Here is a 24840-nt window from a genome sequence, read left to right on the forward strand (position 1 = left end):
CTTCTAGCTAAAAAGTTCAATGTTGAAAACATGTTAATCGTAATAAAAGTCAATTTTTAAAGAAAATTTTGAAATGAAGACATTTAACAGGAATATAATGGAAAAATAGGAGTACAAACTCAGCCAATAGTTTATGAATATAAAAAATACACTTAATAGAAGACAATTAAAACAAAAAATAATTCTCTCAAATTTGCTTGCAACATTTGCATAGGGAGAAAATCCTTCTCGTGAAAATCAATTTATAGCAGACACTAAAATATATATATTAGCCATCAAATAGACAGCATTTCTAAAATGTTTGGTGAACGTTTTGATTGATGACCTTTTTCGCTTTTTCTCTCTTTCCTGTTGAAAGCAATATTTCCAAACTTTATGAGTTTAATGTGTTTATACCGTAATGGTAGCGCATTAAACTTATCGGCTTTTAAGATATAAAAAAATGGAGAAGGAGAACGAATATCAATTAATTTCAGACATTTGTCGGATTAAAAAATCTGTAGATACCGTAGTGCTAAAAAGTGGAAATGATGAAAACCAACTTTAAACAGCGTAAAATTTCCAAAAGATTTCACACATTTGTTTTGCTGTTACAAGAAACCTCTTTCTTCATTGCAAAAATATGTTAGGTTATGAAGGTAATAAAAACATCCCCCTACAACCCTCCCTCTTGAAATAGCTTAGAAAACCACTAAATTCTAGTGACGGATGTCTTTATATTGGCTTTACTTTTGTTTAGGGCGGCAATTTCAGAACTTGAAAGAAGCCTACGAAACCATTTCTTTGAAAGATGATTTAAAGTTGCCACAAAAAAAATATTTAAAATGTAAATGCTTTGATATCAACGAAAAGTATAAAGATGGAATTAAAATAAAAGCTAAGAAGAAAAATAAAAGGACGATAAAAATGAAAACAGAAACAACATGAGACATTTTTTGAGTAGATCCTACTAACAAGTAACCCAACCCAAGTGGGAATCACCGATTTGAATAAATCTTTGCACATCGATAGAACATTCAGAAATATCTCAACTCTTTTTTTTTTTAATTTTTTATTGGCAACAAACACTTTAACGGGGGTGGGGGAATTTACTCCTAAATATTGAATAATTGGGAAATTAGAGGGTGCAATATATTCTTTTATTTTAAATTTCAATTACAAAAATTCAAATAGTGATTGAAAACTTGAAAAAAACTAAACAATTGAAAATTGATCTGTTTCAGGATTTTTCTGAGAAAATACTATTAATAGTATGACTATCCCTCGCAATACTACCCCGTCACGGTGAATGACCTTGAAATTTAAATCTATCATAAGAAAAACCATGTTATGTATGAATAGAAAACTCTATTTTTTAACATTAGAATATTTTTTTCAGTTTTCATTCTACTATAATTAAGAGAGAAGTTAGTCATTAGTAAGAACACACTTTTCATACTTTTTCGCACATTTTGAGTTTCTTTACAGGCTTATATTTTGAACAATTTTCAGAATAAAAATGTAAAAATTGGCAGGATTACTTATCTTGTCATCTGCGTCCTTCATGCCAAATTATATTGAAATCGGAAATGATGAGGTCAAGAAGGTGATTCATCTCACATAGGCAACGAGCTCCGCGATGGGGTAAGATTGCGAGGGATGGTTTACTCCTATAAATAAAACTAAAACAATATTATTATCCTAAAGATAAATATTTATGACATTGCATACTATTTGAGAATATCAGAATGTTTTAAATCGATGTTAGTACGGATATTTTTTAGCACCCAACCTTTTTTACCTTAAGGTCGCCCCTTATATTAAGATAACTCTTGCGGTTCAGAACGTATAAAAATTTTAAATATGTTTAACTCTCTCCCCCCCTCCATAACATGTGAAATCATTAAAATGGAAGTAAACCAGGAATTGTCATCATTGCTATAAAAAGTTTTAATTTATTATTTTGGAAGTTTACTGAACATATTTTACAATTCATAATATTGAACAGAACAACGTGCCATATGGATGAGTTTCACCGGCCACACGTGGCCCGCGGGCCATAGGGCTGGTCACCACTTTTTTAGCAGGAATCTTTTAAAACTTATATTTTTTAAGTTATTAAATCACCAACACACTGGAAGACTTTTAAAATTGCAATAACATGATTTAGTCACTAGTAATCTTAATAAAAGATTTCCTAATGAAGGTGAAACTTTTTGGGTCGGGAAAAAATGGGCACATGAGAACAATTTCTTTTCATTTCTTTATTTTTCAAAAAATATTATCAATATCAAAGTGTTCCCATTATTGAATAGTCTTTTCTTTGTGTCATGGAATTTTTTCGAATTTTTTAAAAAATTATTTCTTTACTTTATGGTATTTTTAAATACGTCTTTTGTTGTTCACATGTACCCCTATGTGAACAGGCCAGGGGGGCACATATGAAAACGGTAATAAATGCAAGGGAAGCACCATATTTTAAAGGAAAATTCAATACGAAACATATACCTAAATAACAAATACGTTGAAGTGTTTGCAACCTATACTGCGTCAGTTTCAATTGTACAGTAATTGTCTCACTAAGAAATTAGTTTTTCCCAAATGTATAACTGCACACTGTCAAATCCTAAAGGTTCGTAGCCTCTTCTGATCACTGAATAGACTAGAAAAAAAAAAGACTACGTAATACAAATAATTTTTTATCATGTAATGATTATTCTAATTATATGTTGGTTTTTAGCTGCTTGCATTGTTTGATAATGCATTTTAAAATGATTAGTTAAATGAAAACATATTGTGTCTTTTTATTTCATGTAAGTATTATATAACGCTCAAGTATTGATCAACTATTCAATAACAAAAAAAATAAAAAATATAAATACTGAACATAAATAATAAATATTTAGTAATATTAATAATACAACTACAAATATAAAATTGACGACCAGCAACAGGCTCTGGTCCCTTAACAATAAATTTGCAAACTGATTATAGGAAAGTAATAATTATAAATATTTACACATTTTTTAACGCTTACAATATCCTACACCAATAACAATATTACGAAGAGCGGCTATGGGAACTGTGCCCCTAGATGTTGTGTTCACAAATGTCCCATCATCTACTTTAGAGCTAACTCGAAAAAATAAAGAATTTTAAATTTAATTAAAAACTTTAAACATTGTCATAAATCTAATTGAATGTTCATACAATGGTTCGTGATACTTAGATTTAGATTAGTAGTTAGTTTTAAAAATGTTATCAATTGAAGAAGACAGTGATAAAAATTTTTCAACACCTGCTGAAACAAAGAAGTTGCCCCCCACCACAGAAACATAAAACGGCTCATTTCTATAAATGTTTGTCCAAGAGATAGGACCAGTACTGCCATTATTTGAGAATTTTTCCAGATATTTTGCTTGAAGTTATCTTAGTAAAACATACCATCTTCGCATGTGCCCCGTGTTCACATGAGCCCCCTTTTCCCCTACTATATATATATATATATATATATATATATATATACACACACACACACACATATAAAACAAGAGATACAATTTAAGACAATTTTAAAATAGAAATTCAAAGAAATTGAAAAAATCAACGACATTAAAAAACTGAAAGAATAAATACAAAAGTGTACCGTAATGCCAGCGCAAAGCTGCTAGAAACAAAAACAGTACAAACATATTCACACAAACAGTCAAAATACAAATGAAAAAGCAAATGAAAAAAGCGAGAACATCAAAATGGAAAATGAAAAAGGTGAACCCAGGACCAACACTTTCTCAAGGGTTGGATTGGTCCTAAAGTTCACAAGGGCCTTTCTGTCTAGCAAGAGGGAAGGTCCCAATAGCTTGCTACCCTCCCCGAGGGCCTTAGAAGAGAAAGGAATCAGAGAACATACCTTAAGCTAAAAGAGCAGAAGAAAGTTCCGGAGTGCATCCAATTTTAATTAATTACTGTTTGTTTAACAACTACATTTACAATGGTGAACATTGCTTTTTGCAAGTCAACGGTATTCCTCAGGGATCTAAGTTCTCTTCAGTATTAGCCAACCTGTACTTACAACACTTTGAAAAAAACTTCACCTTATCCATTCCTAGGGCTTTCAGATACGTCGATGACTTCATTATTTTCAATTATCACAACTTTTTTAAAGATTCCAAAAGTATTTATCCTCCCGAATTAGAACTTATCCACACCAATAATAATATCAATCAATCTGATTTCCTGGATCTTAACATTTCTCTTTCGGATAATTCTGTGCATATTGATCTTTTTGATAAACGAATGTCCTTTCAATTCCATGTAATAATAATATATATATTTGAAAAAAAAAACTATCAACCATTATAAATAAATGTCTTGTAAAAAAACAAAAAAGAACAACATAAAACCAGAAACTAAATTCAATATCCAGATGCGAATTATAGACGAAAAATTAGTCAAAAGAACCATTTTGAGACCAAAAATTTAAAGATTGGTAAAATAGTCAGAAGCACCCCGAAAGGGAGAAATCCTTTAACTCCCGAATGAAACTGCAAATATTACAGAATGATAAAATGTAACAAACACTTACCCAATACCCACATTTAATTTAAAAAAAAAGACATTTTTGAACAGCATTATTGCAATACTGTCTTTAAATTTGCCTATTCGTCAGTAGTCATTTGGTAAAAAAAAGTTATTTTTGGAAAGTCATAGTGGCATCCCATCCATCGGGAGGCCGTTGGAAATAGCTCTTGAACTCATAAGAACAAATACTTTCATGAGCAAAGATGATTTTGTGGTTTTCTTAACCCTCTCTTTCGAACCGGATGATACATAGAATTTTAGAATAGCGTTTTTTCGGCAGATAGGCAGATCTATCCAATTTCGTTCTATTTTATGATCTTCAGAAGTCATGCACGGGTTCTTCATTGCTAACGTTTCCAATGGATAATGCATATACTCAATACGCAATTTTTGAAAATCCACACGGAGTGGTGTAGTGGCAATTTAGCTTAAAACCGGTGGTTCCGGGTGTTTTTATTAGCTCTTGCAAAAACGCAGTGTATTTTTCAAAATCAGGGAAGGGCATATTGGTCAGTGTCACGGCGAATTTACGGAGACGTCATTACGGGTCGCAGATATCAGTTACAAAATGACAGAATTGTGACGTCTCTCAGGAATCTACGAATCTGACACACTTGTGACGCATTTCTCGCAACTTCACTGCGACCTCGCTGAAGCAATGAATTTGTGACGTTGGGAAGACGCCACTGCAACGTCACTTTGTAACGTCACCTCACCGCGAAGCGACATTCCTAATTTTGCACAAACTTTTGATGACAGTGTAGTGACGTTTCGTGAACGTCACGTGACTGCGACCTTTAGTAGATTGCCCCGCAACTTGAACTGCCCCATTTTAGTCACTTCTATAAGGGCAAAATGAATGCAATGCATTTTTCAAAATCTGGGAACCGCTCTTTGTCGAAATAAATAGCAGCTCATGCTAATTCTATCGATATTCCAGAAATATCAGTAAGGTTCTTGATTGCCAGTTATTGCTAATTTTTTCAACGTTCCAGGATCATCAACATAACTTTATCAGTTCTCAATCAAAATAAACTATAAGAGGCGCTGCAGTCTCTGGTTGAAGACTTCCGAATGAGGTAAAACCGCTTACGTAGAATCTAACCTATCCAATGAGGTCCACGGAAAATTGAAATGTTTTTTTAAGTCCATGATTAATTTTTCAATTCACCTCAAGTGGGTGTATTCAAGCTCTTTCTTTCTAATGAGGTTGCGTTAGGCTATTCAGCCCATGTGCGATCCCCCGATACGGCATCCAGTCTTTTATGTGCCACCATTAAGGCGCGGATGTCAATGGCACGGATAATTTTGACGCCTCGCTTCCACCAGATGGAAGCACCTGGGCTCTCTTTGATGCGAACCTGCAATAGAGATTTAATTTAACCAAAGGAATTAAAAGTCAAACGAATACCCTAGGGATCTTTTATATGTTGCATAAACATGCGGCATGGGCGCTGTAGATTTTCTGCATCTCGAAAATCCACCGACTGGCCACCTCGGGTCAGAACCCGGGACCACGGTGCAGAAGGCCAACGCCTTACCACCACGCCACCTAGTCGACGTATTCAAGCTCTAGAACTTCGATTAAACCTATCTCCTTTTTTCTAGGTCTCCGGCGTGTACACGTGGCCGAGTGGCAGCACTTACGAGGGCCAGTGGCAGAACGGCAAGAGACACGGTTTGGGCGTGGAGACCAGAGGTCGTTGGACGTACCGTGGCGAATGGACACAGGGCTTCAAAGGCCGCTACGGGGTGAGGCAGAGTGTTAGCTCAGGAGCCAAGTACGAGGGCACCTGGGCCAATGGGCTGCAAGACGGATACGGATCCGAGACGTACGCAGACGGAGGTAAGCGCCGCCGTTCATGTATTCAGTCCACTGTTGAAAAAAATCAGGAATATTTTAAGGTAAATGAGGCATTCAGAGCTAAAGCGGATCAAGTCCTTTTCGACTTGATTCACATTAAGCTCTGAACGTGGTAGATTTTGGCAACGAAGTGTTACGCTCATAAATGAGGCGTTTATAGCTGAAATGGATCGAGTCCATTTCGACTTCATTCACTTTAGCTCTGAACGTAGTAGATTTTGGCAATGAAGATTACGTTCATAAAGTTATTACGTTCAGAGCTGAAGTGGATTAAGTCAAAATGGACGAAGCATAAAATCCCCATTTCCCGTTCTCCCGACGAGTCCCATTCAGCCTAGGGGCTAGTGCACCGTTCGGAGGGCAGTGAGGGCCTGATCGGTACGGCGTCGGATTGTGACCGGAGGGGTCCCGGGTTCGATCCTAGCCGGTCAAAGATCCACCGTCTTCATTAATGGTGATTGGAGAACGTTAAATATACTCGTGGTCACAAAATCCTTCAAGCGAAACGATACCTCTGGGGGTGCAGGACCAGGGATTTGCTCGGTTTTTGGTCTGGATCAAAAAATTAGAGCTGTCTACAGGGTCCTATCCCACTGATTAAACCACAAATAGTGGTAGATACGGGAGATCCTTGAGTGATAAGTGAAAAGTGCACCGTTCGGAAAATAATAAGAAGGCAGGTTCGATCCTCCATTTTACGGCTCGTTCCCTTTACTCAGGGCAACTAGCAGCAGTGTTCTCTTTTTTTTCCTACCGTAAGTAAAACTTACAGTGTAATCGTATTTTACTGTAAAAAGTACCGACAATGTGGATATCGGTACTTTTTACCGAAAATTTTTAGAAAAACTTTTAACACTGTCCACTCTTAGGCCTCGTTCAGAAGGCACTCTATGTCCCGCAAAAGCTTCCTGAACTCCAGAAAAAAGTTGCAAAAACCACCTCCGCGTGTAAAAAGAGGTGATATCTCCGGAAAGCTGTCTACCTAGCGACATAAACAAGTTCGCAAACTGCATTCAGGATAGAAAGTTGCAAAAATTATTGTCCACAGTTGAAAGCAAAGGGAAATAGATCCACACATTACCGGTAAAAAAAAAAGGAAAAAAAATTAATGGGAAGATAAGTGGGTTGCAAGTAGGTTACAAGAGCGCCATGGGATGCGGCTTTGGCCGTCTTAGAAGTCTCAACTTCTTAAAGTAGAATAGTCACACTCTTAGTAGTTGAGTATTCACCTCTTTTTTATTATTTTTACAATGATCAAACACCTGACTTCTCTATGAAAAAAATTGATCTGGACCCCACATGTCTTCTTTGTACACCTATTAAATCATACACATTGTTTGATAACTAAAAAGAAACGTTGCGTGTACTCATATACGAGCATTAAAAATTACATTTCCTGATTGCATTTTTTTAATGATTCTTTCATTTTTTAGCTATTTTAAGTATAGAAAAAAAAAAGAAACTGGTACTTTAAAACATAAACAAATTTGATTTTTTTGTCCGAAATTGCTATAACAAGAACGAAATAAAGCATATAAATGGAGTAAACACAGTATAAAAGTACCTTAAACGGGAAGAATAATGGAAAGAACATTTTCGATAATTACACCCACTATTAATATCAACGTGCATTTCAATCAAATTCTTCCTGGCAGACTTGTCACAAACCATGGTCGCTCATATGGGGGGGGGGGGGCTCAAACCCCTACCCCCCCTTCTAGAAATTAGAACTTCCTTACTTTTAGTACTTTTTCTATGCAAAAAAAAAAAAAAAAAAAAAAAATTCTTCTCAAGCCATTACTGACTAAGTTATGACAAATGTCAAACTTTAATAACTCTAATCTGTACTGAAATCGGTTTCCACGGGGAAAACATATTGCTAAACCACAGGAAAAATATCTGACCCCTCCCCATTTAAAGTTTTGCATATGGGCGCCCATGTCGCAAACCGAATAAGATTACGAATCAAAAAGCAATCTTACCAGGGAGCCACACGACTAGTGTAATAATGGGAAAAGTTTAAATAGGTAGCAATCGAAACAGCATCTAGAGACATATTTTTGACGCAAAAATTATTTGCCCTCGTTTGATCGTTATAGATATATCAAGTCTTAAAGTCTTAAAATCTGCCGAAATTGTAATAAAAGTACCAAATTTAAAGACTTTGTGCTAGAAATTGACTAAGCAGTTTCACCATCTTCATCCATCTACCAATCTTGTGAAATATGTCGTCCATTGCTCACTCAAACTCACTAAATTTGGCGACTTTTCTCAAAATTTTGACAAACTTCAAGAGCACTTATTTCTATAACTGGGACACGAGGGCAAAACCTTCATACGTCTAGAAGCATGTTTTACAATGCTCTTTCGATTGCTACTTATTTATTTATTCATTTATTTTTTCCATTATTACACTGTCGTGTGGTTTCCTGGCTAGGGTTTTGGTGAATGCAGCGAGCAGGAGTGGGGGTGGGGTGTTGAAAACATTTTAAAAAAGACTTAAGTTATGAATTAAATTTCGAATGTTACTTTATACGTTATCTTTAATAGAGATTGATTGAAATTTTTCTTAGTTTAAATGTAATCTGCCATGGTTATGTAATTCCAAATTGTTGTAATTGTATAATCTGTCCCTGAATGTAACTGCGTTTAAGGAACATAAGCTCATACATAACCGTTGCGAATAAAATATGACATTTGCTAATAAAAAGAAAATTATTGAAAGGAAGCATTTCGTTTATTGCTTTTGTATAGAAATATTAATCAAAGCCTTTTAGAATAGAGACATTTGGGTGCAAAAGTGAAAAGAAAATCAATGATACAAATAACTATTTGTGTCGTTTGTGTAATTTCTTTCGATCAAATATTTCTTTAGTATATTCAGGAAATTATATTGACATAAAATTCTGGGCAGGTTTGGATTATAGGAGACGGCAGTATTAAAAAAATTCACTTTAATAGCGTCTTACGAAAGTCGAAATTTAACATCATAAGCGTTAGTCGTTGATTCTGTGGAAATATATTTTTTAAATCATCGATTACTTTTTCAAAACGCTGCAATGAAAAGAGTAATAAATATTTTCACAGTACAGTAATACCCTTTCTGCAATAATAAAAGTAATTAATTTACGCACTAAAGTATTAAACGCTACAGCAACTACTGTTTTTCACGTTTCATTGAGTCGTTTGACTTACAAAAACATTTGCAGAGGATACTTTCGCAGGTTAGTCATTATTTACTCTTATGATTGAAGCAATTCTCCAAATTAAAATCTCACTCTTTATGAAATACAACCAATGTCACGAGCAGAATTTTTCAGGGTCATAACACTGATTTTACATACGCATATAAACATACTAGGATTGGAAACCATGGCTAATGACCAAGATTTTAAAGTTATAGAAAGTTTTTTTATTAGTATTAAAGTTAAATTTTTTCATTTTTTCAAAATTATTTTTTGGCAATGGGGAAAAAAACAAAAGTTGTTAATGTATTTATTTTAATAAACTTGTTTTTTTTTTTAATTTATTTTTTTCTTTTTAAACGCGATTAAAGTTTTTTTTTAATGAAAAAAAAATCTGTTAGCTGTTTTGTTTAAAAGATGCTATTGCTTGATTTGTTCGTTTTTTTATTTTTTACGTATCTATTTCTTTTGATGAGCGAGGCATATCTTTTTTCTAGAAATCAGGTTAAAATATTAAAAAGGTATGTTTGACATTATTTGCTGTCTTAGCTAATTTAGAGAACATTGATGAAATACTTGAAAGTCGATGTTACGTATACGGGAAAGTAGGTTCGTTTAGTTCTGGACGGAACTTCTTGTTTTTAAACAGCTTCAGAGAATTTTCTAGTATGGAATTCCAAGGAAAAATCTCTTTTTCGCTTAAGATTTGAAGAAAAAAAAATCTTTTGAAACATTATTTTGATACTTTTATTAATATATTACATCAATATTAAAAATATAAATACAAATATAAATATTAGTTGATAATTTAGTTTATTTCGAGATTTTTGAATTTATCCATGACTGCTTTGAGAAACGAATGATACAAGCAAAAATCCAAACCATAATCATAATATATATTTAGTTCTGCATAAGGCAGGAAAAAACTTATAAATAGCATGTGCTAATTTCTTTGTTTCATTTTAATCTTCAGTAGGACATCAAATTGTGTATGAAATCAAGTAAAATATTCTTTTATACTTCGAAGGAAGCGTCAATTATTATTCAAAATAAGCACTTTCTTCGGAATTTTATTGCAAGAAATATTATTCAAGCTCTAAATATATTTGATCGATTGCTAGTCAAATGCAATTTCCTTTGCATCTTTTTTGGACTAAGTCCAAAAAATAAATACGCATGTATTTTCGGTGAAAATCACAAGGCAGCTTATGGCATTTAGGTGGACATCAATGTCATATTTGCTGAGAAATTTCATTAAGTAATGTAGCATGGAGCATTAAGATGATGCTTTTGCATAAAGAAACTTTTTTTTCTTCAAGAATTCGTGCACAAGAAGTGATTTTTTTTTAAATAGCTATTTTGCATATTTTTACTGAGACTAACCGAAAAAACAATCTTTTGAGTGCTTTTTTTTTTTTTTAACTTGAACCTATCTAAAATTTTAATCTTAAATTAGTCAGTAGACTAGCTCTTCAGCCTTTCAGTTGGTTTTTTTTTTCCCACGAAAAAATATTTTTCTCCTTGTACAAAATCCTTTCCTCAGAAAATCTTGCACAGAGCAAGAAAATAATAAATAAATGAAAGGAATGAAAGAAGAAGAAAAAAAAAGAATCTTTAATGTATTTAAATTTTTTCTAGTGGTACGTATACAACTTTTAACTTATGATAAAGAAAATTAACGTATCATAATTCGAATAACTTATTTAAATGCGAGATTAAACCAATTTTCATGCGTTTCTTTTTCGTTGTTGAGTAATATTTAATTGCAGTCACTAAAAATGCACAACTTTCAAAAATATGTTACAAGAATGTAATTTATATAGCTTTACTTCTTCAATCTGATACACATACACACATACACACACGCGCAATCGAAATAAAATTTGAAAAATTATCTTAATTATCCAGTAGATTTAGTAGCTTTAAACTGCTGATGCTACATCTGAGAGCCCAGCTGGAAATAATTTTTCACATTTATTTTGCCATAAATGCAAGACGATCCCAGTCCTCTCCGACTGTACCTTATACGCATTCCCCCCCCCCCCTAGGGGCCTATTCCTCGCACGAGAACAGATTTGTGCATATGTAAATTTACGGTACAGCTCCTCAGTCGTAACTTAAATAAAACTACCTTCAAGCATAAGAGAAATAACAAATCTAAAATATTTTGATATTTGATTAGTTATGCAAAGCCCCAGCTTATTTTGAAGAGCAGCTTACTATTGTGTCAACTGTATGATTTAGTACTTAACTTGTATGAGACATAAATAAGGTTTTCTATTAAACAGAAACTACGTGTGATAATTCCCTAGCTAGGAGCAGTAAAAATTCACCCAAAAAACGAAATCGGCAATCGAAAAGCAATTCACAAAGAGATCTTTACCAATCAAAATTTAGCAGTTGTTAAAAACTCTCATTGAACGGAAAATTCTACTCTTGAAACATTTTAAAAATCTCCAACACTCTCGTACGACTTGAACTATCTATTTGGAAGTTGTTTTTCCTAACAGTCAGTCAGCAGCCATTAATAAAAAAATAAATAAGAAACTTTTTGTTCTAGCAGATCAGGATTCTCGGGTTTGGGAAAAATAATTTAATTCATGGAAAATGTTCAATTAGTTCTATAATACAATATTGGGCAATGATGAATGAATGAATAAATAAATCAAAGAGTTTTCCCTAATGCTCGATTAAATCAAATATCTTCTGAATGTAAATAAAAATAAACCTTTCTTTTCTTCTCCTTTAAACTTTAAAAAAAAAAAAAAAAAAAAACGAACTGATGTGTGCCTCACATGACTTCCTTTTACTCCAATTTAATGTCATTTTCCCATTATTGGTAATTTTAATGAGATTCAATAGTTTACTCTCTAAATATCACCAACAGTGACCAAATTGAAATCAGATTTAAAAAAAAAAAATCGCCAAATTTGTCGCCAAGTTGGTGACAAAACTTGGCGACCAAAAGACTGGCGATATATTGCCAAGTGTCCGCCAAATTATAACATCACTTGAGTTTACATCGAAATTAACAATGATTTCCCCCCAAAAAGGGGCAAAAGATCCCCCTTAAAACACCCGAATGCAACCAAAAGGGGAGGTGCACAACGAGACCCCACTAGGAGTCTACGCACCAAATTTTAACTTTCTAGGTCATACCGTTCTTGAGTTATGCGACATTCATACGCATATCCGCACATACATACAGTATGTACATACGTACATACGGACGTCACGAGAAAACTCGTTGTAATTAACTCGGGGATTGTCAAAATGGATATTTCGGGGGTCTATACGTTCTTAGGCACTTATCCACGTGTGCTCGGGTTGAAAAAAAAAACTCAACACTCATTCAGGTGTGGGCAAAATGAAAATTAAGGCAGATTTTTGAGTGAAATTTTTTTGCGAATACAATACTTCCTTTTTTGTAAAAAGAAGTAAAAATTGTGAGTAGACCCTATAAATTTCTTAGTTTAAGAAAAGTAAGCGAATGAAAAATTGTCGTCCACTTTTTACCAGAGAATATTACAGATTCTTGAGTTCAGGGAACAATCAATAATTGAATAGGCAAGCAGATAAGGAATCGTATTATGCACCGCCAGAAACGTTTGAGTGAAAAATATATGTGAATGTCAGCACAAAAATTTTGTGGCACCAGACACCTATTAGTAAAGAAAGCCAAAAATATCTCCGAAGAAAACGATACAGGTTTGTGTTCCTGCCAAAACAATGACATACTCGATGTGCCCAAGTTTTTCTGTCCAGGTCTTAGCCAAAGTTGACTAACAAATACGTATGAGTTGGGGTCAAATTCAGGCCCCCGAATACTTTTTTAAATATGCAAGAGGCAATCTTAACCAGCTGCTGGAATGAAGTTGGCTCAAAGCCAAATGACATTCTCAGCTTGGAGATAAGTTCATCATGGAAGAATAGCGGATCTGAAGTTTTTCTACTGGCTAAGCGGAAATACTGGTGGAGCATTACTTAGCTTCTTTCTAATGAGAATAATTCATAGTTGGCAGGCTTTTTCGTCGTAATACGTAAATTTGTGCATGAATATATTTTCTTTTGTTTTATAGCAATCAATACACCTTGGATGAAAGAAAAATCAAGAGTATTAAAAACTCAGCATTTTCGTCTGATTATTCATAGCAATTTTATTACAAAAAATAATTTGTGCTAAATCACGTCATCTTTAACTTTTGACCAAAAATAGTCCAATCACCCATTCAGGTTAAGCAGTACTGTGCAATGTGAAAGTAAAAAAAGTGCAGTACTACTAGAAAATTTCTAGGAAACTCAACTTCCAGAAAGGTTTCTAGTAACGATACAACTTCTTCAAGAAGAAGCTCAGAATCACTTTACTGTAGTTCCATGTATTAAACATTCGACAAAACAGTATAGTTATTTTTCTGAGCATAAATCGAGACCTGGTTGTATCAATGCTTGTTATAAAGTAGTTAGAGTATTCGGCAGTGCCGGATCTGGGGGGAGCAAGCTGCCCTTGTCCCGGAAAGCAACTTCTGGCGGCTGCCAAATTCACCCTATTTCTGCTGGGGTTTTCTTTTTTTGAAATTTGATATATAAATACTTGAGGATAGACTTGTTGAGCGGTAGTTTCAAGAGTTTCTTCAACGGCTCGGAAAAATCGTAGATCCGTTACTAGTAGTCTGACCAGGAAATGAACGCTTAAACACAATTTCACTGTCAGAAATTCACAGTGCTGTTAAAAACTATTAGCACTTGATGCATGATATTTATATTAAAAAAATTGATAAGAATAATTATTTTAAGCAACTGGAGGAACTTTTATAGTTCTCCTTCGGGATGTTTTGGAGTTAAGTTACGATGTAAATGAACAATTCTAACCAGATCAATGAAAAAACATAACGTTTCCCTTTTGGAATGGTTTAGAAGGTACTGTTACCAATTCATCTTAGAAACAATTTTCAAAACCTTATTTTTTAAAAAATGCGAACTGTTCACTCACTGGTCAAAACACCGTTTATCGCAACAAAATAATTAGTTAACCGTTTGAGATTTGTGAAACGTTTAAGATTTTGCATTCAAGTTGGGCAAATTTAGTCCTGAAAAGTTATTTATAGAACTTCCGTTCATTTTATGGGTTAAAGTAGGGTAGTCATCGTAAAAGATAAATGTAATCAATGCATTTCACAAACATAATCTAGTTAACACTGATCCTGTAGAATTTGTGACGCATTCGATTTCGTGACTTACGAAGAGACCAATAATAATTGCATTTAAACTTTTTTTTCTCACAAAAATCTATTTATCTTCGCAAGAACGGCTTGTGTTTAACATATTTGAATATTATGAAATAGAAAAAAAAATTAGCACGTTTTCTTAAATATGTCTGTGACTCCCTGTCGTTAACCTAGTTTCTTCTATGCCAAATAATAAGTAAAGTTAAATTCCGTTAGAATGAATTTAAAGGGACCGCACAATATGTTCTTTATAACGAGAATTTCGTTGTAAAGAAATTCAAACAATATAAGGGCAATTAAAATGGGTCTGACCATTTATTTTGCTGACGTTTTGCTGCGGACGTTTCGTTGTATTGGTATTCGCTTTAATGAGATTTTACTGGACATTAATACACCAAAGCAGCGTTTCCAGGTGAAAATTTATGTTAAAAGCCAATCAGCTTCGTGAAATCAGCCAACCTGCAAGCAAACCTTTCTCACTTCTAGATATGCATGAAATCTTCAATTGAAACCATATTAAAATATTTAAAATACATTTCTTGTGTTTTTATGAAAAAGATTTTTTAATTCTAGATTTAAATGCATTAATATTTTTCTAAGAATATTTTTTAAATAATTTCTTTAATATTCTTTCTAAATCTTGTGATCAATAAATTTAACATTTCTTTATGTTAATCGTGTTATGGTTGATAAATATTCAGCGAAATGTAGATTGGATTGGAAAATGCTTTTGAATTTTTCTAGCCAAGTGTGGTCAAAAATTGCCAAAAAAGCTAATATTAGCCAAGCTGGTCAAACCAAGAAATCCTTCACCAAAGAACCCGCCATTATTTACCAATAGCAAACAACAATAAAACATACTCAGAAATATGTTTTTGCAATGCTTACTGCAATTTTCGCTAGTATAATCTACAAATGTTTGTTTGATCTCTTATTGGCTACGCATAAAGCGAAGTGTCTAGTTTCTTAATTGTATTTGTATTTTCTCCTATTAACAGAATTCTAATCGTAACGAGCTGATGTGTGCATCACACAGGGGCGGATCTAGAGGAGGGCCATGGGGGCCATGGCCCCTCCCAAAGCCTTGTGATTGTAGAAATTATTTTAAGGGGGTCCGGGACACAAAAATCCTCAAATTTTTCAATTTTTTTTTTTATAATTTGAAAAATTGCTCCATTTTTTTCTGCTTAAGAGGACGTTTGAATCTTGTTTCTACCTTAAATAGAACGAAAGTTATAGTTATTTTTGTTGCATGCATCTAACGAATGTGTACATAACTTTAAAACTTTAAACGCGTTTTTCTCCATGATGCAATTTTTCCCGATTTCTTGCATTCAAACTCTTATAAGTCAGGAACCGATAGAGATAAAGTAATGAAACTTGGAGCATATCTTTTTCAAGCAATTTACTTTAATTTTTATTCGGCGAATTTGAAAAAAACGTTTACTGCAAAAATTATGATTTTTTTTAAAAAAAGTATCTTTGAATTTTTCGAAATTTTTCTTCAAATATTTTTTATTTTTTATTGAATCAATATTTTTAAAATTGCCGAATAAAAATTAAAGCTTAGATATTTGTGCATACTTTTTTGAAAAAAAAAATTGAAAATTGACCAACAATATTTTGAGTTATAGCAATTTAAAGCAACCCCATTTTTTTGAAAAAAACTAATTAAATTTAAATAAAAAAATAATTTTTTTTTCATATTTATGTTATGATTTTGCTTATTAAATAAATGATGAATCAGTTCAAAAAATTTCAAAACTCTAAAGTACATAATAAAAAATTTTTCAAAATGTGTCCCGGACCCCCTTAAGGAAAAAAAGAAAAAATATTATGAGAAGATAACAAAATTTAACACATGTATTTTACTGAAAAAGAAGTATAGGCCTTAATTGGGAGATAAATTATATTCCTATCCTCAAAACAAAACTTTTATTTCCAAAACTTTTCTCCATCTTTTACATCATTTCTTGATTCCAACTACAGACACTTGGACGATCTCTAAATGTTACGTTCTCAGAGTATACCTATTGTTAACAAGACCAAAGAGAGCCTAAATATTCGTTTTTATGGCTTTAATTTCGAAACTAGGAGGAGAACCCCTTTTTCCATGCACTTTCACAAATGCCTTGATATGTAGCAAAAAATTGCATTTTATGTCTTTTATTTGGAAAAAATGTCAACGGAAACTAGCTTATCCAGCCCTTATCACTTAACTTGCTTAAAAGCAACTTAAATGATTTTTTTTTGGGGGGGGGGGACTTCAATTACAAACGAGTTTTGATAGGACCCCCTCCTTTCCTAGTTTATATCGTGTTGATAGCTTTAAAAAAGGAGGTTTTTTTTGGAGAAGCTCACGAATCTTCCATCCCTTTCAAAAATATGTATAAATATAGTTAAAATCGAATTTTTGGAGCCTCAAAGGCAAAATATTTCCTGGAAGGAAGGATCTAAGCACCTTCACACTCCCTTTAACGTAAGCAAACATTACCTAAAGGTGAATTTTTAGGCTGGACAGCTGAAGAGCTAGAAGAACACTCTTCCTGTTCTAATTTCTCAATGTATAATGACAGAATATTTTGGTTTCTAAGCTTTATTTTCAAAAAGTACTTTGGGGCCAGCTCCCGAAACCCGACCTTTCTCCGTACATCATCAAAAATAGACAAAATGCGTTTTTAGTTTCCTAATTTTCAAAAATTGCTCGGAAATTTAAATTTTGAAACATTTTCGAGGGAGATTCCTAAATCCACTCACTCACCTACTGTCTCTAAACCCCGAAAATTGAGTTTTTAAAACTTCATTTTAATAAAATTTCTGAAGAGTTATCAGGGCCCAATTTCCCAATAGGCAGAGTAGGCAGCCGCCTAGGCCGGCAAACTTTTCAGGGGCGGCAAATTTGCTATTTTAAACATTTTTTGAATTAAATTGTTATTCTGGAAAGTAAAATATAAGCATTCTTGCATTTTCCACAGAGACATTTTTTTCTTGTAATTTAATAATGATTACTTTCACACATCTTATAAAAGTCAAAGGTTTTTCAATCATGGTATTTGCCGAATCGTCAGCAAAATTTGCCGAATAAAAATTTTTTTGAGAGATCACTGTGATCATTTCATCGGGGCGCCTCAGAATGTGAAACGCCATCATTTCTTCATAAGTTTGACAGTTTAAATCTGGGGAACACTTTTTTGCGGTTTTTTTTTTTTTTTTTTGAGTCAAGAATATTTTGATTCATTTAGGGGGGGGGAGGGGCGGCAGATTTCAAATTTGCTTAGAGGTGGAGCTGAATTCGGCCCTGAGGAGTTTGTTCAAAATTTTCGGATGGCCCCCTCCCAAAACAATCGGTTGGATCCGCCACTGGCATCACATGACTTCCTTTTACTCCAATTTAATGTCATTTCCCCTTTATTGGCAATTTTAATGTGATTCAAATTGTTCACTCTCTAAATATCACCAACAGTGGTCAAATTGAAACCAAATTAAGAAGAAAAAAAACACCAAATTTGTCGCCAAGTTCGCGACAAAACTTGGCGACCAAAAGACTGACGATATATCGCCAAGTGTCCGACAAATTATAACACCACTTGATTTTACATCGAAATTAACAATGATTTCTCCCCAAAAAGGTGCAAAAGACTTCTTAGAAACACCCGAATGCAAGCAAAAGGGAAGGTGCACAACTAGACCCCACTAGGAGTCTACGTACCAAATTTCAACTTTCTAGCCCATACCGTTTTTGAGTTATGCGAGATAAATACGCAGATACACACATACACACATACGGACGTCACGAAAAAATTCGTTGTAGTTAACCCGGGGGTCGTCAAAATGGATATTTCGGGTGTCTGTACATTCTTAGGCATATATCCACGTGTGGTCGGGTCGAAAAAAAAACTCAACATTCATTCGGTAGTGAGAAAAATGGAAATTAAGGCTGATTTTTGAGTGAAAATTTTTTCTCGAATACAATACTTCCTTTTTTGTAAAAGGAAGTAAAAAGACTTGTAAGACTAAACGGTGCCAGGTGCCATTAGAGCCAAAAACTTAATCATGTTCAGCAGTGACTAACCCCCAGGAACAATGGCCCAATCCCTCAAACAAATAAGCCCCTTCCCCTCCCCGTCCTAAGAACGACAACCGCTAAGACTCCAAAAAGGCACCCTTAAAATTTTCAATGACGTAGTCTGCGCGATTGCCTCTTCTCGTGGGCACACCTGTATTCAAATTTATTCTGCTTCGATAAAACATTCATTTCTTCCAATTTGTGTACCGTGAGTAAGTGGAATCGAAACAATTTCGCAATAATCTTTCCCAAAAAATACTTGTTGGGATGTGCTGAATATGAACACTCATATATTTTTTTTAATATTTGGATTTTTGTGTTCACAATTATTTGGAATTCCATTAGGACTAAAATATCTATCGGAAGTTACTTCCGAGAAAGCGTGCAAAAGTGAAACGAATAAAATTTTGCGTGCAGATAGTTGGCAAATAACATTTGTTGTACAGAATACATCGGTTAGTACAGAACCCCAAGATTGTCTGGAAAGTAAATTTTTCATAAATTTCGAATTTTATTGAACTGATAGAAAGATACGAATCTAGATGAAAGTTTGTCTCGGCGAAATGGGGCAGAGAAATAATAGCTGTTCGCTTTCTTTGTTTATGTACCCTTGGAATCAGCAAATTGTTGCCAAAAGCCGTGCCGCAATTGTGCTTCGCTGGTTTGATGGCCTACCCGAAATACAGTTCAGTCTCAAATCACGACGAACGAACTCGAACAAAAGTTTTAAAATAGTCCGTTTAGTGTCATTTAAAAGACGGAGGGGAGGGGTGCAGGAAATAGAGAACTGCACTCTTGAGAAAAGTGTGACGTCAGAAGCTCCGTTCTAGAAATAAGAGTTCAAAGAGCTGATAAAAGAAGCAGGCCGAAAATAGAGTTCGGAACTCACGTTCACAGCGTGCTTCCTGAGTTTACTTTCATTAAAAAACCAACACAAGCAGAAAGTCTAGGTCATTGGATTGGAAGCAAAACGAGAGATTTCGAGCCCAGTCTCGGCATGTCACTATTTTCACCACAAAGAAACAGTCATTTTCAAATAATCCACAAGGAAATATATAACAGTTTTTGCGACAATGATCAAGATCAGCCATAGTGAAAAAAAATATACTTTAGAAAGCGAAAATACATGTCATTTCTTACGACGATGACTAAAATCAGCCAAATGAAATAAATTTTCAGTCGAAACCATGAGTACATGTCATTTCTTGCTACCAGGACCAAGATGAGCCATAATGAAATAAATTTTCTGCAGAAATCATGATGTGTGAGAATCAGTAAACTTTTACCAAAACTATGGAATTTCGTACTTTGAATTCAAGATAATGCAGGCGCCATCCGACTTGCGAACATTCATTCGACTTCGAATATTCTGACTTACGAGTAGATGACGGGTGGTTAATATCATTATGTTTGTGGATATTTCCTACAATCGGGATTTCATTATAATTTTTTCCTTGATCTTTTATCCGTTCCTCTTTTTATGGCAATAGTTTTATAGTTTTATATTATTAACATGTATTGACCAAGTTTCACATGTCATCTCTTCTAACAATGACCCAGATAAGCCATGATGAAATAAACGTTACCATGAATGACGAACCATGGTATGAGAAAATCAAAAGTTTTTACTGTACGTATTGAATGGGGACGTTTCCAAAATTTTAAAAGTATTTTTTTCTGAAAGAGCATGCTTAAAAACATAGGATCTGACCATTTTTAAAATAATTTGTTTAAGTTTAATATTTTAAAAAAATTACTTAAATCGGAGCACTTTTGTATTTTACGCTTCCGCCGATGACATCACAAATGATGAAATACCATTCACAGTGCAAAATGTTTAATTCGCATCCTTACTCACGTGTATTGGCAATGATATGGTTGATAGCAAGCGTAGAGCGCAATTTTAATTCGCTTCTTGATTATCATAACGTGGAAACGCGGAAGAAAGATGCGCCAAATAGCATCATTTGTGACGTCATCAAGACCACGCCTTGTTTGAAAAATCGGACATTTTAAAAAATTAATTAAAAAATAACTGTTGGGAAAATGAAAGTATTTTTCTGGGTCAATGTTTTTTTTTCTTTTTGCTTATTTTATCAATTTCAGTGACTAAAAGTACTACTTTTGACAGAAGGAAACAACTCCATTCGTGTTTCGAATTTAAGATAGTGCTGATGTCATCCGACTTGCAAGCACTCATTCGACTTACCAACATTCTTACATACGAGTAGATACCGTGTTGTTAAAAATACATTTTGTGGATACTTTCTCAAATGAAAATTTCCTTTTAAATTGAAGTACTTAGAGGCAAAGGGGTGTAAGTTCCAAAATTTTAAAATTGTGGGATAACTAGTCCAAAGTGATTTCTAAAAACTTTTCAATGAGAGTCTACTTGGGGTTTGAACTTTGCACAAGTTTTACTCGAAACTTGAAAAAATCCTCTTACATCCCATGGCTTTTTACTACATATTTTTTTTCCTTGATATTTTTCCCGTTTCTCTTTTTAAGCAAAGCAAGTAGTTAAATACTATTCACAATTTATTTGCCAAGTTTCTTTATTGAAATGTTATTTTTCGATTCTCCACAGACGATCTGACGTTAGCCTGTTGGCCACCTGCCCGACGTTTTCGGGGAATCTATCTTTTCTTTCAAATTATTCTAAAGCCTTTGGTTCACACTCATGATTCATATCTGCGGGATAGTTAATTTACATTGGCGGTTGCTGGACTTCTAGTAGTTGTATGTCCATGTGAGTAAGTCGTAAGTGACCATACTAGTTCGCTGTGCCACTGATAACGTTTAAGTATTCACTACTCACGACCAAACGGCACGAACTTGAGGGTCACGGATTTGGATAAAACTCTAGATATGCAGTGGCTCCCAAAAGTGTTAGTACACTTTGAAATTTTTTAGTAAAACCAAAATAACTCAAAACTGAATTCGAATATAAAGTCCAATATTTTTTCACATCATTCCTATGTCATTCTAAATATAACCCATTGATTTTTTTCAAAATATTGACGGATCTTCTTTTTGAAATGGATCAGAAAACGAAGAGACAGAGAAATAACACGCCACAAAAGTCATCGTACACTCAAATATTTTCGAATAAATTCATGATTAAAATTATCATATGCCGTTTTATTAATATTTTTGCATTGTGTAGACCCTTATAAGTCATTTGGCTTTAATTTTTTGTTTATTTATTCCTTAATATATTGCTTATTACGGTAAAATGGCTGGTATTCGTAAAAAACCGCATACGCCATTCAAAATTTGATTTTTTTCACTACAGTAGTGTTAAATTGGTTTGAAATGTCTCTAAATTATTTAATTTATTTGTTTGTATAGTAAAGTGCTTGATAAAATGCTTTAAAGAAAGGAATCGAACCGAAAACAAGGGAAGAAAAGGTCAACCGGCAAAGTTGACAAAACGTGATCGTAGATTAAGTTAAAAAATTTATGAAAAATACACATTTGAGTACTGTAAAAGTTTCTGCAGAGTTAAATGAAACCTTTTACATTTAATTTTCACCTAAAATTGTTCGCCAAGTTTTTTGATTAGTTGGATTAAATACGACCTCTTCCCGCAGAAATTTTCTTGGTCGTGCGAAAAACAGAAAGTTTACGCTTTTCGTCCCAAAATCAATGATAAATAAGCTAAAAACAGTTTAGAATCATGTCTTACTTACAGATAAAAATTAATTCAACATTTTTGGTTAAATTGTTGTATAACTGTAAGTAGAAGAAAAAATTAGGAACTTAATCTTAAGAACTTAGTTGGATCAGTTAATCGGGACGGTGAAGGTGTTTTAGTGTGAGGGTGCATATCAGCATCAGGACTTGGTAGTTTGTAATTTTTTGATGAAATAATGAATCATGCTGTTTCTTTAAATATTTTAAAAACCAATTTTGAACTCTTAGCCGAAAATTTGGTTATTGGAAACAACTTTGTTTTTTATCAAGATAACGATAAGAAGCACACGGTTTTCAACGTTTGCGTCTAGTGCCTCGAAAATTGTCCTAAAGTTTAGAAAATACCCCCTCAATCTCCAGATTGTAACTTAATGTAACGTATTTAGAGATATTTGGAGGCTAGATTACGAAAATAGGGCTTTAAAACGAAAATAGAGCTAGAAATAGTAATACTCGAAGTGTGGTAGAACACTTACTCAGAAATTACGCTAAAAAAATAAAGAAAAAGAATGAAATCTATTTCCGGACGTTTAGAAGGTGTTATGAATACTGTATGATATTCTACTAATTAATAACTTAATCAAAAGTTAGATTATTCAATAATATATAGACATTTTATAAAGTGTACGAAGACTTTTGTGAGATAAAATTTCCGGCACCTTTCGGTTTTTGCTTTTAAAAAAAATAAGTTTTAATATTTTTTAAAAACTTTTCATGCAATTTTGTTAAACATTCATCATAGATTTTATAATTAAATTCCTATCCAGAAATATTGATTCTAACCAATGATTTGGGGCCTATTTCGTTGAAAGTCGTAGGTGTACGAAGACTTTTGGGAGCCACTGTAGATCAAATCCCACTAGATATGAACCACGATAAAGCGGTTTGACTGCATAATCCCTAGTTTGGCTGCAACGGGGGTTCAAAGTTGCTAATTTTGACCCAGAAATGCATTGACATTTCCATTGAAATTTGGAATTTCAGCACAATGTTCGTTTTCCAACACACTTGGAGCATCTTTTGTTAGTACAGCGAGTGAAAGGGAGAACGACTATTTATTTATAGGCATTTTTAAAGTTTTTTAAAAAGTCGAAACGGTCTTGTATTTTGTTTTTTTTTTTATATGCCATGCGCAATAAATCAGTGCTTTTCTTCCTCTTTGATTTTTTGCTTATCATTGTGTAATATCTCTGATAGCAGACGTTAAACATCTAGTTAAAGTAAATGTTTTATCAACAAACGATAAATATTTTTTATAGCAGACGATTAATATCAAATGAAAATAATTAATTTCATTTTGCAAACGATAAATATCCTGCAACTATGTTAATACAAGAAATAACTTCCGTATTTAAATATCGCTCGGTTTTATCATCGAATATTTAATATTTTATCGTAAAAAGATTCTACAAATTCTCTTATTTCTTCTATCAGATTTTTAAACATTTTTGACATGAACTAGTAATCATCATGCATCACATCAATAAGCACAGAGTTATACGCGATTTGGTTGCAATAACGCAAGACAATTTTGACAGGAATGTTAAAGGTTGCTTGTTGTTTAGCGAAAAAGATGCCTTCGATCGAATTCTGATTTTTATGAACCATGTATTCGACAATGACGAAATTGACGGTTTGGATGTAGATCTTGAAGATCAAGATCACTACGACGATTAGCTTGACGAAGAACTGTCATTTTTTTATTACTTTGAACGCCCTATGATAGAAGAGATTTATGATGATCATGCTGATATATTATACACTCTATAGTATTTAAACAGTTTTCCTCGCCTAGATTTGTTTCATGGTTGAAAAGAGCTTGGCAACTGCGTGGGTTCAACATTGATGCTCCGTCAGAGTGGATACACCCGCAACAATTTTGCTTTGAACTGAAGGAATTCTTGAACTGCGACAACTTGAACTGCCCAAATGTTTTTTTTAGCCGCTGTAGCTGGTGTAAGCGTTTGGCTTGCTTAAACCACTGTTTCAATGATGAAACTTTTCAAATTTTCACTTATGAAAATTATATGCGGTGAAATTTTACTGTAGCTTGATACATTTTATAATTTATTTCAACTCCAAAGTATAAAAATTAGTTTTATTCTGTTAAATATTTCATCTTCCGACATCTTTTCCAGATTTTTCAATCGTAAGTTGGTGACTTACCACCTTTCTCACCCTCACCGTATATTAGGAAAAAAAAATTTACCTTTGTGTACATTACATTTTCTCCAAAATTCATGG

The 24840-nt window shown here is 33.6% G+C and overlaps 1 protein-coding gene across 1 annotated transcript in view; it reads left to right on the forward strand.

The window, feature by feature from the left end:
- The window catches only part of LOC129229959 (junctophilin-1-like), a 161541-nt gene that overhangs the window by 50535 nt on the left and 86166 nt on the right, over positions 1–24840 (forward strand). Inside the window, exon 3 of the mRNA XM_054864342.1 lies at positions 6169–6406. Within this exon, the coding sequence (XP_054720317.1) occupies positions 6169–6406 (238 nt within the window). The remainder of the gene's footprint in view (positions 1–6168; positions 6407–24840) is intronic.

The sequence above is a fragment of the Uloborus diversus genome, chromosome 9, assembly GCF_026930045.1.
Source record: "Uloborus diversus isolate 005 chromosome 9, Udiv.v.3.1, whole genome shotgun sequence".
Lineage (NCBI taxonomy): Eukaryota > Metazoa > Arthropoda > Arachnida > Araneae > Uloboridae > Uloborus > Uloborus diversus.